Source organism: Charadrius vociferus, unplaced genomic scaffold, assembly GCF_000708025.1.
Source record: "Charadrius vociferus isolate BGI_N301 unplaced genomic scaffold, ASM70802v2 scaffold163, whole genome shotgun sequence".
NCBI lineage: Eukaryota > Metazoa > Chordata > Aves > Charadriiformes > Charadriidae > Charadrius > Charadrius vociferus.
This window is the reverse complement of record NW_009648332.1, coordinates 8,320,055-8,340,365: the sequence shown is the minus strand read 5'-3', so window position 1 is coordinate 8,340,365 and position 20,311 is coordinate 8,320,055. Positions and strand designations below refer to the sequence as shown.

At 44.9% G+C, this 20,311-nt stretch overlaps 1 protein-coding gene across 1 annotated transcript in view; it reads left to right on the top strand.

The window, feature by feature from the left end:
* The window catches only part of PTPRF (protein tyrosine phosphatase, receptor type, F), a 296,593-nt gene that overhangs the window by 192,653 nt on the left and 83,629 nt on the right, over window positions 1–20,311 (top strand). The window contains exons 6-8 of the mRNA XM_009884676.1: window positions 784–792; window positions 2,499–2,516; window positions 11,289–11,399. Of these exons, the coding sequence (XP_009882978.1) occupies window positions 784–792; window positions 2,499–2,516; window positions 11,289–11,399 (138 nt within the window). The remainder of the gene's footprint in view (window positions 1–783; window positions 793–2,498; window positions 2,517–11,288; window positions 11,400–20,311) is intronic.

Below are 20,311 nucleotides of genomic sequence, written 5' to 3'. Positions count from 1 at the left end.
GCACTTTCATCACTTGATGGCCTCTGTTATGTTGGCACTCTGTGGCCTCTATGCTATGATTTGGTCCCTTTGAGGGACACCCTGAAAGGAAAGCAGCCAGAAATGTGTTGTCACATGATATGAAGGGTGAGTGGGAACTCTTATTTCTTCTGGATGAGGAAATTTGGGGTCCAACAGAAAAGCCTTGTGCGTTCTCCATAATGGTCTCCTCTGAGTGAAGAGTGAATGTTTTAACTTTGCAAAGGTGAGACAGACCCAGAACAAACACTGTGCTAAATACAGCGATCCTCTGTGCTGTTCCCACAAGGGTTGGCTTACATTCAGAGGCCAGGAGGATTGGGATTTAATGCAGGAAAAAATGAGCTGGTCACACTTAGGTTTTAGGAAATCTGCTTCAAGTACGCAGTTGCTCCTAGACCTCTGTGTAGACAATTGCATATTAGAGAAAGGGTTTAGCCTCTACAGGGAGTAAATTTAAAGATTTGCTGCAAATCTTTTCAGTTCTAGGGCAGAACAACAAACCCTATTTCAACCAGATGAGAGAGAAGGAAGTTCTGTTTTCTGCCCCTTGGGCTTGTGCTCAAAGTCGTTGCACCATTCCCATGGGAAGTGACACACTGTGGTGATGCTTTTCTTAACTCTGAGAATCGTGGAAGGGGGCGGGGAACGGAATGGGAGCGGGGAGGCCCTAGACCAAACAGAACAGAAATATCACTTGGCAAACTTTCCAAACAGGCAAAGAGAAATAACCCTGTTTTCCATGGCTGTGCTATTCCATGCGAGTATCTCTGGGTATAACTGGTCTGTCAAGGGTAGCTGTAGTTACTAAGATAATAAATAAGTGGCAGATTTATTATGGCAAGAGAGAGATTACCCACAACTTCAGTGACTGCAGGATCTTTCCTGATGCTTCAGTCATCTGGGATAGAAAGCATCAGAAAATATAACCAGACATAAAGTTAAAATGGGGTAATGTCATCTTGGCAGAGGAAAATGCTAAGAGTAGTAGTTTGAATTGCTGCTTCTGCTTAGAGAAAGGACTCTGCCTAAAGGAAGGGTAGTTAGAAAAGAATAAGTATAAATATTGTAATTACTTTCTAAGAGGCAAGTTAAACATGCTTAAAATATGCCTTCTTTGTATTTACAGAAATTCTTTTCTGTCTTTCTTTCCCATTGGGTGATCATTGTTATGGATAATGGAATGAGCTGTAAATCTGAGATACACGACACTCTTGTATGCATACTGGTATTTATTAATCAATACACTGAACATGATTTGACACACTGTGTCCTGTTTAACCCTGTTTTTCTGTCTGTTTAAACTCCTCAGTTTTCTTTGGTAAGTGCTTGGTATTCAGATCCTACAAATCTGCATAAAACCAACACATACCATGAACTGCCTACAGATTTGATCTGCATGAATCTCTCCCTTATACTAACAGCCTTCATATGTGCAAAATAAGACCAAGGGGACAAAAGTGGGGATTAGAAGGGTTCCCTGCCAATTTGCCTAGCTGGAGCATCTCCCTTTCAGTCATGCTTTGTTATTGATTGTACGCTGAACTCAAGACACTGACCAGTGGATCCTCCTCTTGCCAAACACATTGACCTCATAAAACAAACCTTTATAGATTGTTGCAACAGGAAAACTGAACCTCACTCCCAGAGAAACCCTCCTTATAAGATACTCTTCATTATAGCATGTAAAATTATCTGTAGTGCCTTATAAAGAGGGTAGAAATTCCTTTCTTCAGCCAACATCCAAATTACACAGAAACAGCAGAGGTCTGGATAGCATGCCATTGTTACATTACCAGAAACGACTTCGTTTCGAAATATTTCTGTATGTAAAATTAATTCTGCATGACACCAATTTCTCTGCCGGAGGGAACCTGATGCAAGGGTTATGCGAATGCAAAGAATCGCTCAAAACTGATTTGTTACGCTCGCCCCTTAGTTTAATTTCTTTAAGTGAGCAGATTTTGTCCCACTGGTCATTCTAACCTCAAAGCAAAGTTGCACCTAGCGCTCGCAACCATGCGCTTTCCACCCCTCCTGCCCAGCAAACTCACGGTCACACAGCCCTCAGGACACCCCCTCCTTGTTCTGTATGAGGAATGAAGGGAGCACTGCACCATCTTCCCAACGTGTCCTCCATCTCAACTGCTTGAACAGTGGTGTGGGTGAATGCAAGTGGTGAGGCCAGCCAGCAATGCCACCTCGGCAGCTTAGTTCAGCCCCCGTTCATTGGGGTGGTGGCTTCAATAGCAAGATGCAGGGCTGGATGCTGCACTCCTGGAAGCGATGAGCTTTACTAACCTCTTGAGAGTGTCACTCTGACTTTTATTGCACATCAATTTCTTTTCGTTTATTCCTGTCGCGCTAATACAAATTCTAGCTTTAAAAAAACTTTCTGCTTTTTAGTTATAATTTTCTTCCTTTCCTCTTTGTACTAATGCTTCTCTCTAATCTTATTTGCATTCAAATTACCTCACCAGGTGGTACACCGATCAGAGGTAAGAATGCTGAAATGTGCCTCCAGTTGTCACGTCAATCCATCTCCTGTCTGCCTTGTCCCTTCTCCTCCGGTGTCTCTCATCTCCAGCTTTTACTCTCAGCCCTAACTCTGCCAGCGCTCTTGCTCATCTGCACTTTCCCACTAGTGTGTTTATTTTGGTTGGTTTTTAGCGTGATTTCTTGTAGACTCATCCATTGCGATTTTGCACTGTTGAAAGGGGGTTATTCAACGGAAAGTTTGCAAACTGGAAAATGGTCCCTGGCCTACACCACAGAAGGGTTGACATCTCCTGCAGCTCCTGCAAGTCTCTGAACTGTCCGCGCAGTCGTGGCCTCTGAGGTTTTGTGTCTAGGGGGTTTTAGATGGATTGCTTTGGTGTAAGTGTAAGGAGGTAACGTTTTCACAAGAGAACAGTCAAATTCTTCTCTGCTGCTGCTGACGGGCATGAAACTGTAATCAGAAGGAGATAAATTCTTGAAAGTTTGAGCAAATCTGGCTCTGGGATAAGGAGCACCTTTGTTTTTGTTCCTCATGTTTACCTTTCTAGTGTGCTAACCCTCTAATGTGGCGGGAGAGCAGAGAACTGCTGCCCCAGACCCCCCTTTCTGAGCCAGACATGCCGATGTTGCTTTGTGGCATAAAGATTCGTTTTGAGCAGATGAATCATAAGCACATCTAGCTGCTTTAAGCCTTCATTAATTATAGCCACCCCTGGTTTGACAGCCCAGTGTGTGCAGTCCCTGGCTAGTTTTCACAGCCTGTATGCACCAGTAATGACTTTCCAATTGGAGTGTTGTATTTTCTAGCCTAAATGCTCAAAGCTGTCCCTTTAGATTAACTTTGGCGTGTTAATCAGCATTACGTGCTAAGGCCCTTCTGAATTCTCTTGTGATTTTGGTTACCCCTGTTGACTGACCCCTGGATTTCTCGACAGAATGACTACCACCTACAAATCAACGCGACCTCATTCGTTCAGTTTTCCCCCTTCTCCCCTTTCCTCCCCCTTTTCCCTGAATCACTGCTGGAAGTTAATAATCTGAGTCTTTGGAACTGGTTCTGTTGCTGGGGGTTAATGTTTTCAGCTCCCGTTAAGTGATTTTAGAATAAATGTGATGCGTATTTGCATTAAGTTGCCTCTGTAGCAAATCTGGGTCAGGGGAAAAAGACTGCAAACCTTATTTTGATATGAATGGGCTTATATATCTGTCATTCCTCCCTTTGGAACGCTGGAGATTGACAGCTGTGATGTTACAAGCTCCTTAAACTATTTCTTCATCTCCTATTTCTACTGCAAATCCTGAAATGAAATGACAGATTGAATGCTAACTAGCCGAGCGCTCTGAGCTGCCAGCAGTGCACACGGAGCACGCAGCCATCCCGGGGCCTCCCCGCGCGTTCGCTGTGTGCCCGCCCTGTCTGATGACATTAGTGACTCAGCACCAGAACCGCGTGGATGCTCCATACGTCCTGCTTGGGAACCGAACACATTTCTGTGAAAAGAACCATCCATCTCATGAAACATAAGTTCCCCGCACCCCCACCCCCCTCCCCACCCCCGTTTGAGTCCTGATGAGGTATTTTAAGAATGTTCTTGCCATTATTTAAAATATATGTGTCCTGTTTGAATGTCAAAGATGACATTTCTATGAGAGCAAACAGAAGCCACGTGCTGCTCTCTGGCTTCTCACAGAGGATTTCTGTCAGCCTAATGCCTTTTATTTAAAACGGAGGTCATTGAATTTCTAAAGATAACGACAGATTAGATGAAAGTGCTTTTATGATGGTGAGGTTGTGTCCATGTAGAAGTGACTGTTCTGCCATGTTCTATACCCAGCTGCACTCTTGTTCCTCATTAAGGTAAGTTTGATGCTTTGGAATCCATTAATTTGGTCTGAAAGGAAGGGTGAACTAATGACTCTTAACGAACCCTTTTGGTAATAATGTTTGGAGGGAGGGGTGGTTTTAGTTTGATTTAATTGCTGCTATGACTGTATCGCTAGGAGTTGTGTGTCTGGAGTACTTGGGAGGTTTGAGCATTACCCAAGGCCTTTGTGACGGAGCAGCAGAGAACCCACTCACAGAGAGCAGCCTGTGGTTAGTGAGAAGATGACCTGAGAAATTCTACCATGCACCCCCCAAACAGGAGGAGATTTTTCCCCTCTAAACACCTTGTTTAACCTTACTCCCACATATTTGGTGCTTTCTGTCCAAGACAACTCTGACTTCCCTGAAGTGGGAGGAGCTCCCATCTATAATTCAGTATCTCAGTTTGTAGCTTCACTATTTACCCCTCCGGAACTGCCCCAGCCGGATTAGATTAAATAGTAATTTAATCTTGAAATCCCTATTTGTTCATCAGAAAGACATGGAGCTGGCCAATGCCCATCAGATTAGGCAACAGCTAGCTTCTTAAGGTGACCCATAGATAGTATCAGCAAGTCCATGTTTAAGTAAGTTCTGCCTCATTCTTTTTTTCAAAGTAGAATATAAGATGCTCATTTCCAGCATTTCTCTGGAATTGAACTCGCTCAACCTTTTGTGCAGCCAGGCTGCATTTTCCTGCCACAGGCTGTAAGAGAGAGCAGAGCACTCTTGTGTTTCTGGTGGGTGCTGGACTGAACAGGCATTAGATCGGATGCACACGAGGAGGTAAAGAAATATCATCATCTCAGGCATTTTCCTTCTCCAGTCAGATTTATTTGTTACTTTTCTGTCATCACAGGAAGTATCTGAGGTTCCTATACATAAGAGTATTTCTTCCCTGCAGAGGTCTGTCTGAATTAACTTTAGATCAGCTCACTTGGGTGTCAGAAGCTGTCTATCTGAGAAGCCAGGTAAACACCCGCACCGACTTCTGTATAGCTGCAGCTAAACCTTTTCCAGTCCTGAGCGAACTGGTTTAAATATAGCTCCAGTATTTCGACACTATCCTGCGAGCTGGAGCGTAAAGCTATCCAAGGAGATTAGAGGAAGCTAAAAGAATTTTGCTGTCTCTTTTTGAGCATGTGTTTGTACATTTGATTGCACTTTGTATATGATAAGATTTTTTTCCTGTTTCTTGAGCTTTTCCAGTCACAAAAAAACAAAAAGCGAAAGGAAAACAATTTAAAAATGGGAAGATACGCTTGCAGGAGCAGACAGTGTTGGGGGGAGGTTGGGTGGGGTAGTGCCTGGAAATGTTTGTAATGCCATGTTTCTTGCTGTCGGGATTCAGATTGACTCATGTCCCTTTAGAAGCACACAGAGGCTTTACTGTGCATCTGACAGTGCTGTAGTTTTGCTTCTGACACAGAGTCCTGTACCTGCTGGTGAGGTATCAGAGTACCCTGAAACTCTGCTGTCTTAGAGGAGACCTTGTGCACACTGGGTCTCTTCTCCTCCCTGTCTGCCCATGTCTGGCTCGGTGGCAGCGGTCGGGTGCTATCCGCAGCTGCCCACGGTACACAGGAGAGTGATTTCTCAGCCACGCTGCCATCCAGAGCAGTCCCCTTGCATGCCAATCACCAGCCTCTCAGGCATAATGACCATAATGAACACTAACAATGCAAATATATTTATGGTTATCTTGTTTTGCATAATTGGCAGTGCTGATGGCTGGTGAAGGCTAGGTGCAATCCTCTGTAACAGCTGGGAGGTGCTGCTGTTATAAATTACAAAAAATAGTGAATATGGGAAATGCTTGTTCTCATTAGTAGTGACTCTTGCGTGGTTTTGGTGTCTTCCAGTTTTTCACAGCTCCCACAGCAAGTGTTGGTTATCTCAGGCAGCAGCCAGGGTGTGAAAGTCCAACCTCCTCCCAAGGCTTCACAGTGTCTCGTTCTCCACCATATTCACACTTATGGGTCCTTGTTTGGTCTGGGCTGGCCTCTGGCCCTGCTCCACAGCTCCATTGATTTTATTAGGAGAATTGTCCTTACCTGGAAGGGAATTTTTAGCAGAAGGGAAATTGGGACCCACGCCTGAGCACTGGCTGCAGGGGTAACTAAGAATACTGCTTCAGGAAAAGTCAGACGGTCTTTCTGTGGAGGAAGCTGGTGGAAGGCAGGGGGGAAGAGAAGGGAGGGGTTTGGGGTAGTCATGTCCTCTGGTGTGCAGGGTGGGCAAAATTTACCTGTTCCCTGAGGGGAAGGGCCCTGGGCAGGTATCTGGGTTCGTTAACATCTGCATTGCAAGGCCTTTCCTTAGATGAGCGCTTTGACTGCAGCCTGGTTCCCTGACTCCTGGGTACTTATAGGAGCATTTCGTTCCATGTATAAGTTTATAACCAGGGCAAAAGGTCAGTCCCCACCTCTAGGCCAGACTGTGAATGCCTTGCTAGAGAAATGGAGCTGCTCCCACTGCTGGGGATGGAGCTCCAACCTGAATCGATATGGAAGGGTGTTTAGCTCCGTGCGATGCTCTCTGGGAGAAGAGAGCACAAGCACCCGATGAGCTGGGGAGCAGGATTTCAGAGAGATCAGTTTGTATGGCAGCTTGGAGCTTTTTACATTTGGTTTGTCACCTAGAGGATGACAAGCCCTCCGTGGCACAACAGTACCCAGTCCTGTCCTTATCAGGATCTGCCTTCCCCATGTTCTCTCTGTGCAGTGCACTTTTTAAATGCTTCTTTTAACCACTGTCACTGCAACTAATGATTCTGCCTGAGCACAAGTATATTTGAATAGATAAGTATCTTGGAGAGCTGCTAACGGGGCTGCTGTCTGTGCCTGAGTTTAAAGAGCAAAAGAAAAAGCTAGGAGAGGAGGGAAGGGACTGGCAAGGAGATACCAGCGTGGAGTAAAGAACCTTTAAGGGATGCTTGTCATTCAGCAGAGCGTGCTCCTGCCCTCAGCCCCAGAAAGCTCTGCCTTGTCACCATTCTCCCTGATACTGGAGAGCAGCCAGGGGTTTTTCTCGGGAACTGTCAGCTCTCTGATAAGCTGAGATGTGTTATCGGGAACAGATCTGAGCCGCAAGCGAGATCGACATGACATCACAGCGTGGTGAGGAATGGCTGCCCCTCTTCTGCTGATGTCCCGCTGTGGTTCAGGGTGTTTACGAGGCAGCAGAGGTCGAGCAGGGAGAGGTTTCGCTCTGATGTGCGTGTACCACTGCAGAGCCCCACAAGCTCCCAAACAAGCTGTTCACTGCTCCTCTCTGTACACATACGCACATCCTGATGGGAGATGGTCCTCATGCATCCACTGAAGCCGTGCTATCTGATCGCACATCAGGACTCAGCGATGCAAATGAGGACAAGGCACCTGGCACTGGAGCGCTTGAGGAGTCCGTATGAGAAGTCTGCAGTAACATCCTGTGTGAACAAGACCTTACTCAGCAACTTGTGCAACATAAATCCCAAAGTAATGAATAAAAGTAAATCAGCCTTCCTAGCCCTGGTTTGCAGAGGCGCAGAAGATTACATGATGAGATGTTGACAGGGCTAGGAATAGAAATCAAGTCCTTTGCACTTGTCAAAGCAAAGAATTCACTGCGCTTTTGAGGGTCTTTGGATGCAGCTTCCATGAATTTCAGGGAAATGAGCTACACAGGACTCGGTTCATCCTTTCCTGTAGCTTCTTGTGTCCTGTCCAGCCTAGACTTGAACACTCCAAGAGATGAAGCTGTTGCCTTTCTCTGGGATGACTGAATGAGGGCCTGAAGCATTTTACACTTAAGGAGTTTTTCCCAAGGCTCAGATGCATTTATGTCTCGAGCTTTCTGATCCCAGCAATGTCTGAGCTTCTTAACTTTATTGATAAATCTCTGTACCCTGAGATACCCTGCACTGTCCTGTATCTATCACTTAGTTGTAGGTTGTCCTTCAAGAAAACCCCTATAGTCCCACTGACTGCAATCAGGCCCACTGACTGCAATCGGTTTACCACAATCCTTCCCCTCTCTGCTAGCTGTCAGCTGTACTGGGGATCTTTGTGTCTGTCTAATGATGATTAATTGCAGTAACTGATTTCTTTCTGGTTCAGTTGAGAGTTTTATGTTAACTTCTTTCTGCTTCCTGGATTCTCTCTTGCTCCTGATGCACCATAGTTTGAATAGTTGTGCCAACCCAGACAGAACCAGAATCCCTTGCCCAGTGTCCCTGAACAGTTTGTAGGCAGTTGCTGACACATTACATGTTTATAGTTTGATTCTAGAAATTGGTCCACGCTGGCTGCAGAACTGACAGGCAATAATAGCATGTAATCTGCAACTCCCCTCTGCCTTCATTTTCTTTGTCCTATTATGTTTTCCTCTTCTCTCTCCAGCACTGATGTTGAGGTTCCTGGAGGTAAAAAATAGTTTGACCAACCTACATTTAAGCGGCATGGTGATCGCAAGTATAAAGAGTATAAATACTAGTGATACGTATTAAATGGCTAAAAGGGGCATATAAACAGGTATGTGTTCGTGGCCGAGTTATCTAGGGATCTTACTTTTTTCTAGGCAGGCACCACTGCCTGTCACTTGAAGCTGGCTCTGCTTTCAGCCCAGCCAGCTGATGAGGGCTACAGGCTAAGTCAGAGAGAGGCTTTTCCTCAGGGTGATGACATCCACTCTTTTTTGTTGGTTTGGCGGGGTTTTTTTAAGTTTGGGTATGTTTTGCAGCAAACGGCTTTTCCCAGCCAAGCTTGATGCAGGCACTCAAAATGAACTCTGCGGCACATGAGTAATGAGCAGAAGTTAAGAAGGGGATAATATATGGTGAGTTCCAGGAAAATCATCTTGACAGAGAGCATAACCAGGCTGTGGCATCAATTCCTTGAGGAAATGGTGAAAGACCTATCACTCAGCACATTTAAAATGGGATTGGACAGAACACAAGTACATTTACAACAGGGAGCAATCCTGCCCTGGCCCCCAGGGATGCACGAGATAACCTAATAGGTCTTTTCCATTTCTAGATTCTCTGATTCTCTGTGTCTTGTCAATGCTGGGATGCTTCCTCCTGCTCCACTGCCTGTCATGCTGCTGTCTGCTTGAAGATGTTTTGCCCAGACAGCATGTAGAAATTCAATGTTCTCCCTGAATTAAGCAGCAGTACTCTGTAGGCTTTGGCCTGTGGGTGTCCAGAGAGCGCCGTGGCTAGGGAGAGCTGGCAGCTCCTTTTGTTAGTAGGTGGAAAGACTTCTGCAAACAAGCTTTCTCTGTCTAGCTGAAGCCTCATTTCCAGCACTAATGCAACAATAGGGAGGGCTCTGTACATCATTTTTATTATATGGCAGAACCCAGGGAAGTTCATTTTTCCCCGTGACATATAGACTTATGCTACAGTCTCAATTTATCCTTCTAAATAATGTAGGTGGCAGTGGTTGATTCACATTAGTTTTTCTTCTGTTCTGATGATATGAAAAACTGAGTTTGACCTCTGCAGCTTGAACCAGCAAGAAGGGAGAAGGCAATTTCACCAGCTATTCTCAGTGCCACTCTCAGTGGTCGTTTTGAACCGTGGCAGGCAGAAATGAGTTCAAATCCTTACAAGCAAAGGGGTTAATGTTTTCTTTTAGTTCAGTATATGGTTTGTGAACAGAGTTCCCTTCTTACAGGCAATCCTAACCAGCAGAATCCGAGCACTTGGAGGCACTTTAAAAATTATTCGCACATTGCCTGGGGGAAGCAGGCTGAGCACCAGCCGCTTCAGCGTCTGGCCAACGGCCGCTTGCTCCCACAGTGCCAGCTTGCTGTCATATACATCCTGCTTCTTTCTTTCTCTGCATCTCCGTCTTTTAGTACGCATATGGGGCCCAGTTAGGGGAGTTTAGATGTGACTAGTCATCTGTGCTAGGCAAGAAGCTGGATGAAAGACCAGCCTCCCAAGCCAAGCGATGCCGGACACCAGTGGAATAGGCTGAGCAGATGAGAGAAAACCATCTCAGACCAGTACTCGCTTCCACATCACGGGCACTCCACAGGTTCCCCATGTAAATTGCTACTCTGTGCTCTGGCGATTGTTGCAATTATTTAGACGTGCCCCTCATGCATCTGGCACTTTGGGAATGGGATGAGACGATGTCCCAAGGAATCTGCAGTCTGGGCTATGCAGCTGTTCCTGACCCAAAGCTGAAGGAGCAGGTGCTGCCAGGACAAAGGGAGGGTGGCTTTCACGCGAGCACCAGGTGGATTGCATTGGTGTATATCTTTGATGTCTCAGACTGAGTTTCTAATCTTTCTGTATCATGTATAATTAAATCTGAAAGGACAAGGAGATCACTGACGTGGAGAAAGCTGACAAAAGGCAAAGTGTTCTCTCAAAAGGGGATGTCTGTTGGAAGGCGGGGTGGTGAGGTGGGAGAGATGGGACTGTGCCAGCTTCTGCAGGAAGGTTGCAATTTGTTGAGCGTTTGCTAGGCTTTGTGTGCATCAGATAAGAAACAAACAGCTACAGTTAGTGTGCTTTGTGCTTGGCTGTTTTGATTAAAGGCTTATTAAAGGTCCTTTTATTAGACCGGAGTTTCATATGAAGCTGTAATTAATATGTGTGTATGTGTGTGTTTTTTTTCCTTTATTGAAGCAATGAATATAAGTGGTTGGGGCGGTTGGAAATACATCAGTAACTGGTTCCCTGTACATTAAAAAAAATAACAATAATCAATTTCACAAGCTTCTAACAGCAGACTGGGTACCTTTTGGCTGCATGCAGGTACCCTGTGGGTCCAGGGAACAACATCACAATATATTTATCCAGGAAGATACTTTATAAGCGTGGGGCATGGCCTTCCTTTTCTGAGGTTGGCTGTTCAGTTGCCAGATTTGCCATAACCTGAATTGTCTGTGTCATCTTGTTTGTGTACAGGAGCTCTGCAAATAGAGAACAGCGAGGAGTCAGACCAAGGCAAATATGAATGTGTTGCAACCAACAGCGCAGGAACCCGCTACTCTGCCCCAGCGAACCTTTACGTTCGAGGTAAGAGCAGCTTCCACCCAAGAAGGTCACTCTCCTCCTGCCCAAAAGGCTCCATGGCTTTCAGTGAAGGAGTGTGTTCCCTGTCTCACTGCCCTGATCGCACTTTGTGGTTTGTGTGATGCGGCCTTTTGCTCAAAAAACAAGATCTTTGATCCATGCTGGATTTCACTCACATTTCTGGAAATCTGTTTCTGCTGTTTATATGGTGTTATGTAAAATGCTGAAATACGGGCAGAATTGGAATTCCTTTCTCCCTTGAACTCCTTAACTTTGTGTCATAGTTATTTTAATTGGGTACTTAATCCTCTTAGTATAAACTAACCTTTGGTGGAGAAGTATAAAACCGGTCATACTCTGATGAGCAAGAGGTGCTCAGTTATAGGTGAGCTGATATTTAGGTCTCTGCTTTGGAATGTGTATCTTTAAAACTGAACAGCTTTTTGGAGTTGTCCTAATCCATCTTATATGCATCAGTGATTGAGCCTCTGGGTATTAATGGCTCACACTGGGAACCTGCTGGAAATTAGCCACAATTCATGTAAAGTGATTTTTCTAATGGTTATGCTATGTTGCCAATTTAAAACTATTTTCAACATACCAGAATAACTAGGTTTTACATTAGAACAGTCTCCTGCCAGTTTTCTTCCTCTACGTTAAAGGTGTTTGAGTTAGCTTGGAGAGAAGCAAGGGCTAAATTCCCTATACACTTTCCGTTAATTTTGGCAAGAAAAAAATGAGCTACTTCATATGAAACTCTGTATAACTAGAGCCACTTGTCATGAACCCCTGGGAAATGTCGTTATGGATTTTCCCAAGAAGAGAAAGAAGATTTGTGCTGGTGCAACCCATTGTTTGTTAGGAAGTTAGAACCAGATTTTATTTCCACATAGTAAGTCAACTGTCTAATAATAAAATCTCATCTTCATTTCTTACTTCCTCTGTTTTGAAGAAAGAAAATGCAATCTTAAAGCTGTATATGCATTGGTTAGTATGGAAAGAGGACATGAGAATGATTAAGTCTTCACATGCTGTGTGTTTGCTTCTAGGGGTGGTTTCTGGCATTGTTTTCTTTGCTTATTTTGGGGGACTGCTTTTTTATTTTGCAGCGTAATTTAGATTATAAGAGTCTTTGGAAGACAGAAGTATCCAATTAAGCAGGTTCAGAAGATGAAGCTGTATCTATGCAGTGGAATCACTCATTTCACTCTCACAATGTAATTATGGATGATTTTAAACTCCCTGTGTTCTTGCAAGTTCATTTTTCAGGCAAGCTGTACTAAAACTCATCTGAGATTGTCACTTTGCACTCGGAGGGAAAGGATCCAAGTTACCAGGTTGGATGTTGTTGCATAGGTTTGTGTGGATACCCAGCCGTTTAGCTGCAGTATTTGGGATGCTTTTGCTTCCTGTGACATGCTCAGAGTCTTAATGTTCTGTTTTCTATAAAGGTGTGGCTCAAATAAAGAACAGGTGCTTCAAGAGGTAGAAAAACCTCCTCTTAACAACTTTCCGATTTCTTACTAATGAACACTCTTTATTTAGCAAGTGAATCTTGTAGGACGGAGGAGTGTACTGAGTTTTACCCTTGGCTTGCTGCTCAGGAAGGTTCATCCGTCCTGTTTGGGCTAGGCATGGGCCATGGATGGTCTGCACGTGTGGGAGGACCCTGACGTTCATTGAAGAAAACATGTTCTTAGACACATGCTTTGCTGTTAACTGTCATTTTCTTACACATAAATTTTTGGAACAAGCCTTTTTATTGCACATAATCTTTACAATGTCAGTCTCCAACCTGTGTGATCCTGATAAAGCCCTGCTGTATATTTAAGACAGGATACCCCGTAAATTATCATCAGACGGAATTCACTGTGCATACTAGGTCCTAGATGGTATTTGTGCTTACGGTTCCTGATAGCAAATGTTCTAAAAAAAAAAAATAATTTTTACTATATTAGTTAATGACTTCAAAAAGTTAGTGAAACCAAGAACGATATTTCATTTCTTTAATAAGCAAGGACAAAAAAGAAAATATTTTCCTTTCTCAGATCTGGGATGCAGAATAAAAGAATCCCTATTTCTTCTTCTTGTGATAGTGCTACAGTGTTGTCATTAGACAGACCAGTGACTTCCACTAGGGTCTTCAGAAAGTGCCTGCATCTTTAGTAGAGAAGACATTAATTAATGCTAAATTACAGTGGAAATTAAGTGTGTCGGCAGCACTGCCACTGCATGGTGGTTTCATAATGATTGACCTCATTGTGGTGAATACTCAAGAACTTGGCCACTTTCTCAGAAAGCATGGCTGAGTACTGAGCAGCAGCAGCACTAATTTCCACCCTGTGTAGTTCTCAGGACTGCTTGTGCCTGCTCTCATTTACAGCCTATTGTTTTTTTAATAGTTCAAATGTTTGTTTGTCTCTTGACTCTTGGGGTTTATGTTTTTGATCATGTCCTCTCCTTTCCTAGCCTCCCAGGTAATCCTTTGCGAGTGTGCTGCGCTAGAAAGCCCAGGCTCATTAGCATCTTTATCATACTTTTCAGTCTAACAAAGGAAGATACTGGGTGCTGAGAAGGAGTATCCAGGCACTGCTCAGGGCTTCCTATATCAATGAAAGAACAGGAGGAGGAAGGATCAGGCTACGCCAGTGTCTTGTCTCTGTGAATCCTTTAGAGCCAGCACTTCTGCACAGATGGACTTCATTAAAAGTTAAAACATTTCCACACCAGGGATTTGTAAAGGAAAATGGATGCATTTTCCTTGAAGCTATTATTTTCATCTTGCTAAGTGTGCTGGAAAGCAACCCTCATAAGCCTTCTGCTTCTGGACTGACAGGTCTATCTGTCTACTGCTCCAGAGCCGGGATGGGGCTGAGGACCAGCACTGGGAACTGACTGCTTCCCACTGCTGGTTTTCAGCCCTCCATGCATGGAGGGTTGCAGAAGACATTCAGACATCAGAGGAGCAAGAGCGGAGTGAAGGCAAGAGCAGGGAGCAAGGTGGCTATCCGGCACATAGCAGGGACTTTGAAGGGACAACAGTGACCCATTCCTATCCGGCCCTTTCCGCCCAAGCATGCTTGCCAGTGCTGGTCTGAATGCTGTCATTACCACCACGAAGGAACACTCATCCATTTGTGGTCCATGGTTACATGTACCACAGTACATCATAATAATGATTAGATTTGGGACTTAGTGGTGCTGCAGGGAGAAGGGAAGGGAATAGAAACGTGTGGAAGATGTGATTCCTCTAATCCAGAGAGCTTGGTGTCTAATTTAGCAGCAAAAAAATCCAAAAAGTTGATTCAAGACATACAAGAAATTGGTTTAAGAGTAGAAGGCAGATTGGACCTAGTGTGGAAAAAAAAAAAAAGGTGGTGTCATTTCATCATGCTCACTGGGAGTATAGTATAATTGCAGTGATTCACCTATGCTGTTGGTTTTTTATGAACACATTTCACTCTTCATTTGCCTTCAACTTCAGGAACGTCTGCACAAAGAGGAGCATTTTCAGCCAAATGGACTGTTGTCCTATGAAATGCCTGTGAAGGGGGTGGCCTGTGTGGTGCTCCCCTTGATAGAGGCACTGTTATTTGACTCTTTTCCTGTATGAAAGGTTTTTTGTGCCCTTCTCTTCCTCTACACATGGCATTATTTTTTTCCTACGTCAACGAAGCAGATGAGCAGGAAGACTGTGTATAAGAATATTCGTATTAATACACTGTGGAGTTCACTAGGTGTGTTCCCCAGTGCTGCTTACAGGAGTGAGCAACGCAGATGCTATTAGAATAGCATTTATTGGAGCGTTGGCTGCATACTTCCCATCAAATGAGAAATCTGCTGCTCAGTTTTCACTGCTTAAGTGCTGCTTTTCAGGCCTTCAAGGCACAGTCCAGTGGGGCAAGTGCAGCGAGTTCCCTGGCCCAAAATGCTACACATACTATAGAGAAGCAGCTGCACAGCTGCTTTTAAAAATAGACTGTTTAAAACTGAATTGTCTCCTCTGTCCCTAAATCACAAACTAGTAAATCAGACTGCAGTAAATAAAAATGGTATTACTGCAAAAATTTGTGCTTTCTTGATCTGCTTTTTGCAAAGCCAGGCTAGTATTTCATTTGGCAGCAGGGAAACTTGCTTGGAGACTGAAGTTTTATTTGCCAAGTTTCACTAAGGAGCCATCACCCAAAATGAAATTAGGATTGTGGTTCTGTCCCTAGCAGCGATTCTCTGGCTTCTGCGGGGTTTTACACTTGGGGACTTGGTGGTAGCTTAGGCTCAGACACGGAGGGAGCTCACCGAAATGGCTACTTGCGGCTATATGATACTTACTACAGTGGGGAACTAGTGTAAATAATAATAATTGTGAATGACTGACATGGGCCTGGAGCAACAAGACTCGAAGCCTTTAAAAAGGACATTTTCTGCTTATGTAATATTAAAACAGCTAAAATAGCAACAGCAGTCAAAGCTTGAGGGTATTGCCAGGAGAAGAGTTAAAGCTGAGGACAGTGGTCAAACAGTCAGCGACCAAAGCTGGGGATGTCTGAAAAATGGCTAAATAATGGGGGATACGTTTGTTTACAATCCAGCTATATGCACACTTGTGGCAATGTGCTTTGTTAAACCTCCTTCTCATCAGGGTTGGTGGGGGTAACATTACTTGACCAGAGAGGGGCACTGCCGGTGCTTGAGGCCCTGGCAGCGGTCACAGACAAGCAGAGACTGGAGAGACTTGTGAGGGAGATGCCTGGATGACAGGAAACACCAACAGGCAGCTGAATCGGACTGGATGACCCAGACTGCTGCTTCGGACAGATGTCTGCTGTGGACCATCAGAAGAAGCAAAACCAGGCTGTAATAGAGGCCACAGAGTAACTATCCCTCAGCAGTTGGTACATGGCTGAAGAGAGCTACAGGTCCGAAGGGCCACGTGTACGCTCTGTGCAGTCCTGACCTCAAGATAATGCTGCAGCAGAGCAGTGCAACAGAGAGCAATGACCCATTGATGAAGAAAGTGCACTCCTTTTTACGGAATTTCAGTATTTTTAACTTCATTTCCTCTGCCCCCGGGTGCTGCTCCATGCTGAAGCTACTACTGTAGCCAAAGTCAGAGCAGCTGTAGTTTGGGCAGATGCAGTTTGGCTAGTTGTGAGCAGAGTCGGGGTGAACGCAGCCAGCGGCGTGGCCGGAGCTGCACAGCACTCGGCAGCAGCAGACGTTTGCTGCTCAGTCAGCACTGTGGCTCGTGCTGCTGTGACTGTGTATCCTCATATTGGAGCTGGCTGGCTTCAGAACCAGAGAGGCACATAGAGGCTCTGCCAAGTTTTCTTTTTCCCATATACTACTATGAATATTTTTGTCATGTTTTCTCCTGGGGTGAAGTGTGTTCGCTGTCAGTGCTTCTATGAGCATTTTGCTATGCCATAATGATTCTAATGATCACGGTTTAATAAATAATAGTTCTTTGTCCTTCTGCTAGCACATTTCATCTGAAGATTTCAATGTGCTTTATAGAACTCAACTAAATAAGCTTAACAGTTTTATTCCTTGCAAAGTCCTTTGACAGTTAAAAGTGCAATGCGAGGCTCAGGTCTGATTATTTGTAAAATGACCTTTATGGAAAATAGAAGGAGAGTGGCTGGTGGCTCAGTGCACGATAATGCAACACAGAAATGGACTTGGAAACCTTTTTCCCCCTCCTCTCCACATGACCTGCGTAGATGTCTGTGGAACAATTAGGCCTGCATATCTGTGCCGACTAAATGTCCATTCCCTCCCCTTCCATATCCACTTGCACAAAGGGTTAAGAAATCCATCTCTGGTGCTCTGAGATTTTCTGCTCTTAATTGAATTCCTGCATGCATGTGTGTGCACTATGAATGGGAAGGGATGGTTGGGCACCCTGAGCATCCTGTCTGTCTCTCTAGAATGGAATATACTCATCACTGTGGCATGAGAACATTGTTCATCGCATATAATGGGAGGTTGTCTTATTCTCATGTAATCTGGCGTAAAAAAGACAATCTGTCCTTTTGTTCCTCTATACCTCTAAAAGCTGTAAAGGATAAAATTTGATTTATGTGGAGTCCTTGAGACACAAGATGTGCTTTTGGAGATAAGCAGGAACAGGTTCATCCCCCTCTGGGTTTTTGTTAACCTCTCTGTCTTTTGGATTCCAAAGTGTCTGGGTTTGCCTTTATATTAATGCCTTGCATAGCACCAGAGGGTTTTCAGCACAGGACAGATGCTGGCAGTTCCCAGCAGAATTGTAGAGCCAATTGGGATAATGAACTTTCTTGTTGCTTTCAGGAAAGTATTAACTTCCCACTCTGAAAAGCTTTAGAAATGTGTTCCTTTGTTTGAGCTAGTGATCTAAACTCTCAGACCTGTGCATTCGTATCCTGCCACAGCCCCCTGCCTTGTTTCAGGGAGCTGATGCCCAAGAATACACAAAAGCGGAACCTCCCATAAGCCCAAATTCATTTTTTCTGCAACAAGCTGCTGTGGTTACAGTATTGCTGCTGCTGCATAAGGCAAGCACGTCTGTGGCAGGGTAAAAGCCAAATTCAATCGGCATGGGAATTTCTGCCTACAGAGCACTGGAGCCATCTGACAGACAGGACTGGCAGACGCGTCTCTGACACGGCCTCGCTCTTCGCTTCTTTACTGTTTCAACTTGGATCTCAAAAGGAGCCCTGTTTTTACCTTCTGGAGTTTGCTATCCTCTGGTGGCATTTCTGCTGTGACTTGACTTGCTTTGTCTTGCACATAGACTGGCATGTTCAAGTTAGCTGCCAGGCAGCTCAGGTTCGTGGGAACACAGTAGCATGCCTAGTGAGCCGTGGTATTCTGCACAGGGGATACTCTGGGTGACCCCAACCTTAAATCCTCTGTCCCTGTGCAGGGGGCAGATGTTATTTGCTGTCACTCCTCACAGTCATTTGTTTTGTAAAAAGGCGGAAAACCTGTTGGTAAAATGTGCTTCTTAGCTTAGGAGTGACATGGATAGAGAACTGGAGATAAGGGAGAATGTGGATGGGATCTGTAAGGAGATGAAACTTTCAATTTACCATTTATCAGGTTTATCTCAGATAAAGCAGCAGCTGTTTAAGCATTAAATAAAGGGAAAGGAGAGAGAACTTTCTGCCCAGGTGTTCCCTCTTGCCTTACAGCTGTTCCAAAATAGCCTACCACTGGTTTTTATTCCCCCTAAGCCACTAATATAATAAGAGATTAAGAGATAATCCAGCAATTAGTGACAAATAGCAGGCCCCAAACTTGTTCCTGTTTGACAGACCAGAAATTAATCTGTTTGAATTAGCGTGTTTCACATGTGTCTCCTCACCTTTCCAACTCTAATCTGAAGTGTCAACACGTGGGGAAAGCCACTGTCGGAGCCTACTCCTGTCCGTGCACACTGATGCAGTGTGATCCCTGCCGGGCTTCCCAAAACAAAGCTCCTGGCTGTTCCCCAGACACAGCAGCACCCCTCTCCCTGCCCGCGGGCACACCAAGTGGCACCACAGGTGAGTCCCCTTGGTATGGCTGCGTCCGTCAGCCCTTCCCAAGGGCATGGGGAGGCTCTGTGACTGCTGTGTTTCTGCAGTGGGGATGGGTATTCCCGTAGCTGTTTCAGCATCATCCCCCAGTCTTACACCCTTCACCAGCCTCTTGCTGTTCAGTTGCACAGTCCCAGTGGGTGCAGCAGGTTCGTCCGCATTTGCAGCATTTGGAGTTTGTGTTGCCCTATTGCGATATTAGTGTTGCTTTCCAGAAATGCAGCCATTCACAGGTACGCCTGGTTTGCCAGAAGCACTGTGCTTCCCAGGAAAGGGCAGGAAACAAATCCTCCCTGTTGGGAAGAGCTGAGCAGAAGGCAGAAGCCTCTCGCTGTCTGCTGAGGCCATGCAGATGTGATACGCTCCATTAGATTAAGAAATAAAGTGGTGGCTTGGGAGCAGCAATAAAGAGGTTCCCTCCCATCACAGGGTCTCACAGGATTAAATGAGCCTTATGTTAATGTTTTGTGGACTAAGAGGTAAATCCCCTGTCTGAAGCAGGCCAGAGGAAATTTAGACCTTCAACCTGTTTGTTTTGAGGATGTCCGGGTGGGGGTCCTTGCTGGATGTGGCCCTCAGTTATGGGCCAGTTAAGCTCCGAGTTGGCTGGTTCTCGTCCCCTGGTATCAGTTCAATTGAAGAAACATAAACAACTGTTTTGCTGTTCTCCTGCAAGCTCCATTACACTTTGTAGGCCACTGTTGTAGCTGTTATTGGCAGTTTGTTGCCTGGTCTGTACCGTGTCAGTGTTGGTTAAAATCCTGTCCTCTAATCGCTGGAAATGGCTGACTCTACTGTTGCACTGTATAATGCCACATGCTGTTCTCTAATTTGCAGTGTTTCTGCTGGAAAGCAAATTCCTCCCCCCACCTTCTCTTTCCCCCATCAAAAATGTGACTCATAAGCAGTCTTTAACTATCAAATCCACTTCTGTATTCTCTCAGCGAGGGTTCGATTACAGCTGATACGCCACAGATCTGTAGCTGGAGTGAGGTCACTCCTGCTAGAGAAACAAGATCTCCTTTGTCTATAAGGAAAATGCAACTAACCTTCTACTGTCTCTCCCGCAGGAACAAAAACTGGGACCTGCTCAATTCTCTCTGGGTGTTTTTGTCCTTCTGATTTCTTGTCCATCTCTCACTCGCAGCACAGTGTACCAATAAGGCTCTCCCGAAACTGAGCCCAGCTGAGACTGCGCATGTCTGTCACTTGCCTAATACCTCTCTGCTGCATTTAGCTCTTTGTTTGGAGAGGGGGAGCAGCTCTTCATGGTAGAAGATTTTCCATTCACCACTTGGAACATTTCTTTCATACTTGATAAAATTCGGATCTACATATACGCTCTTCCCAGTGTCT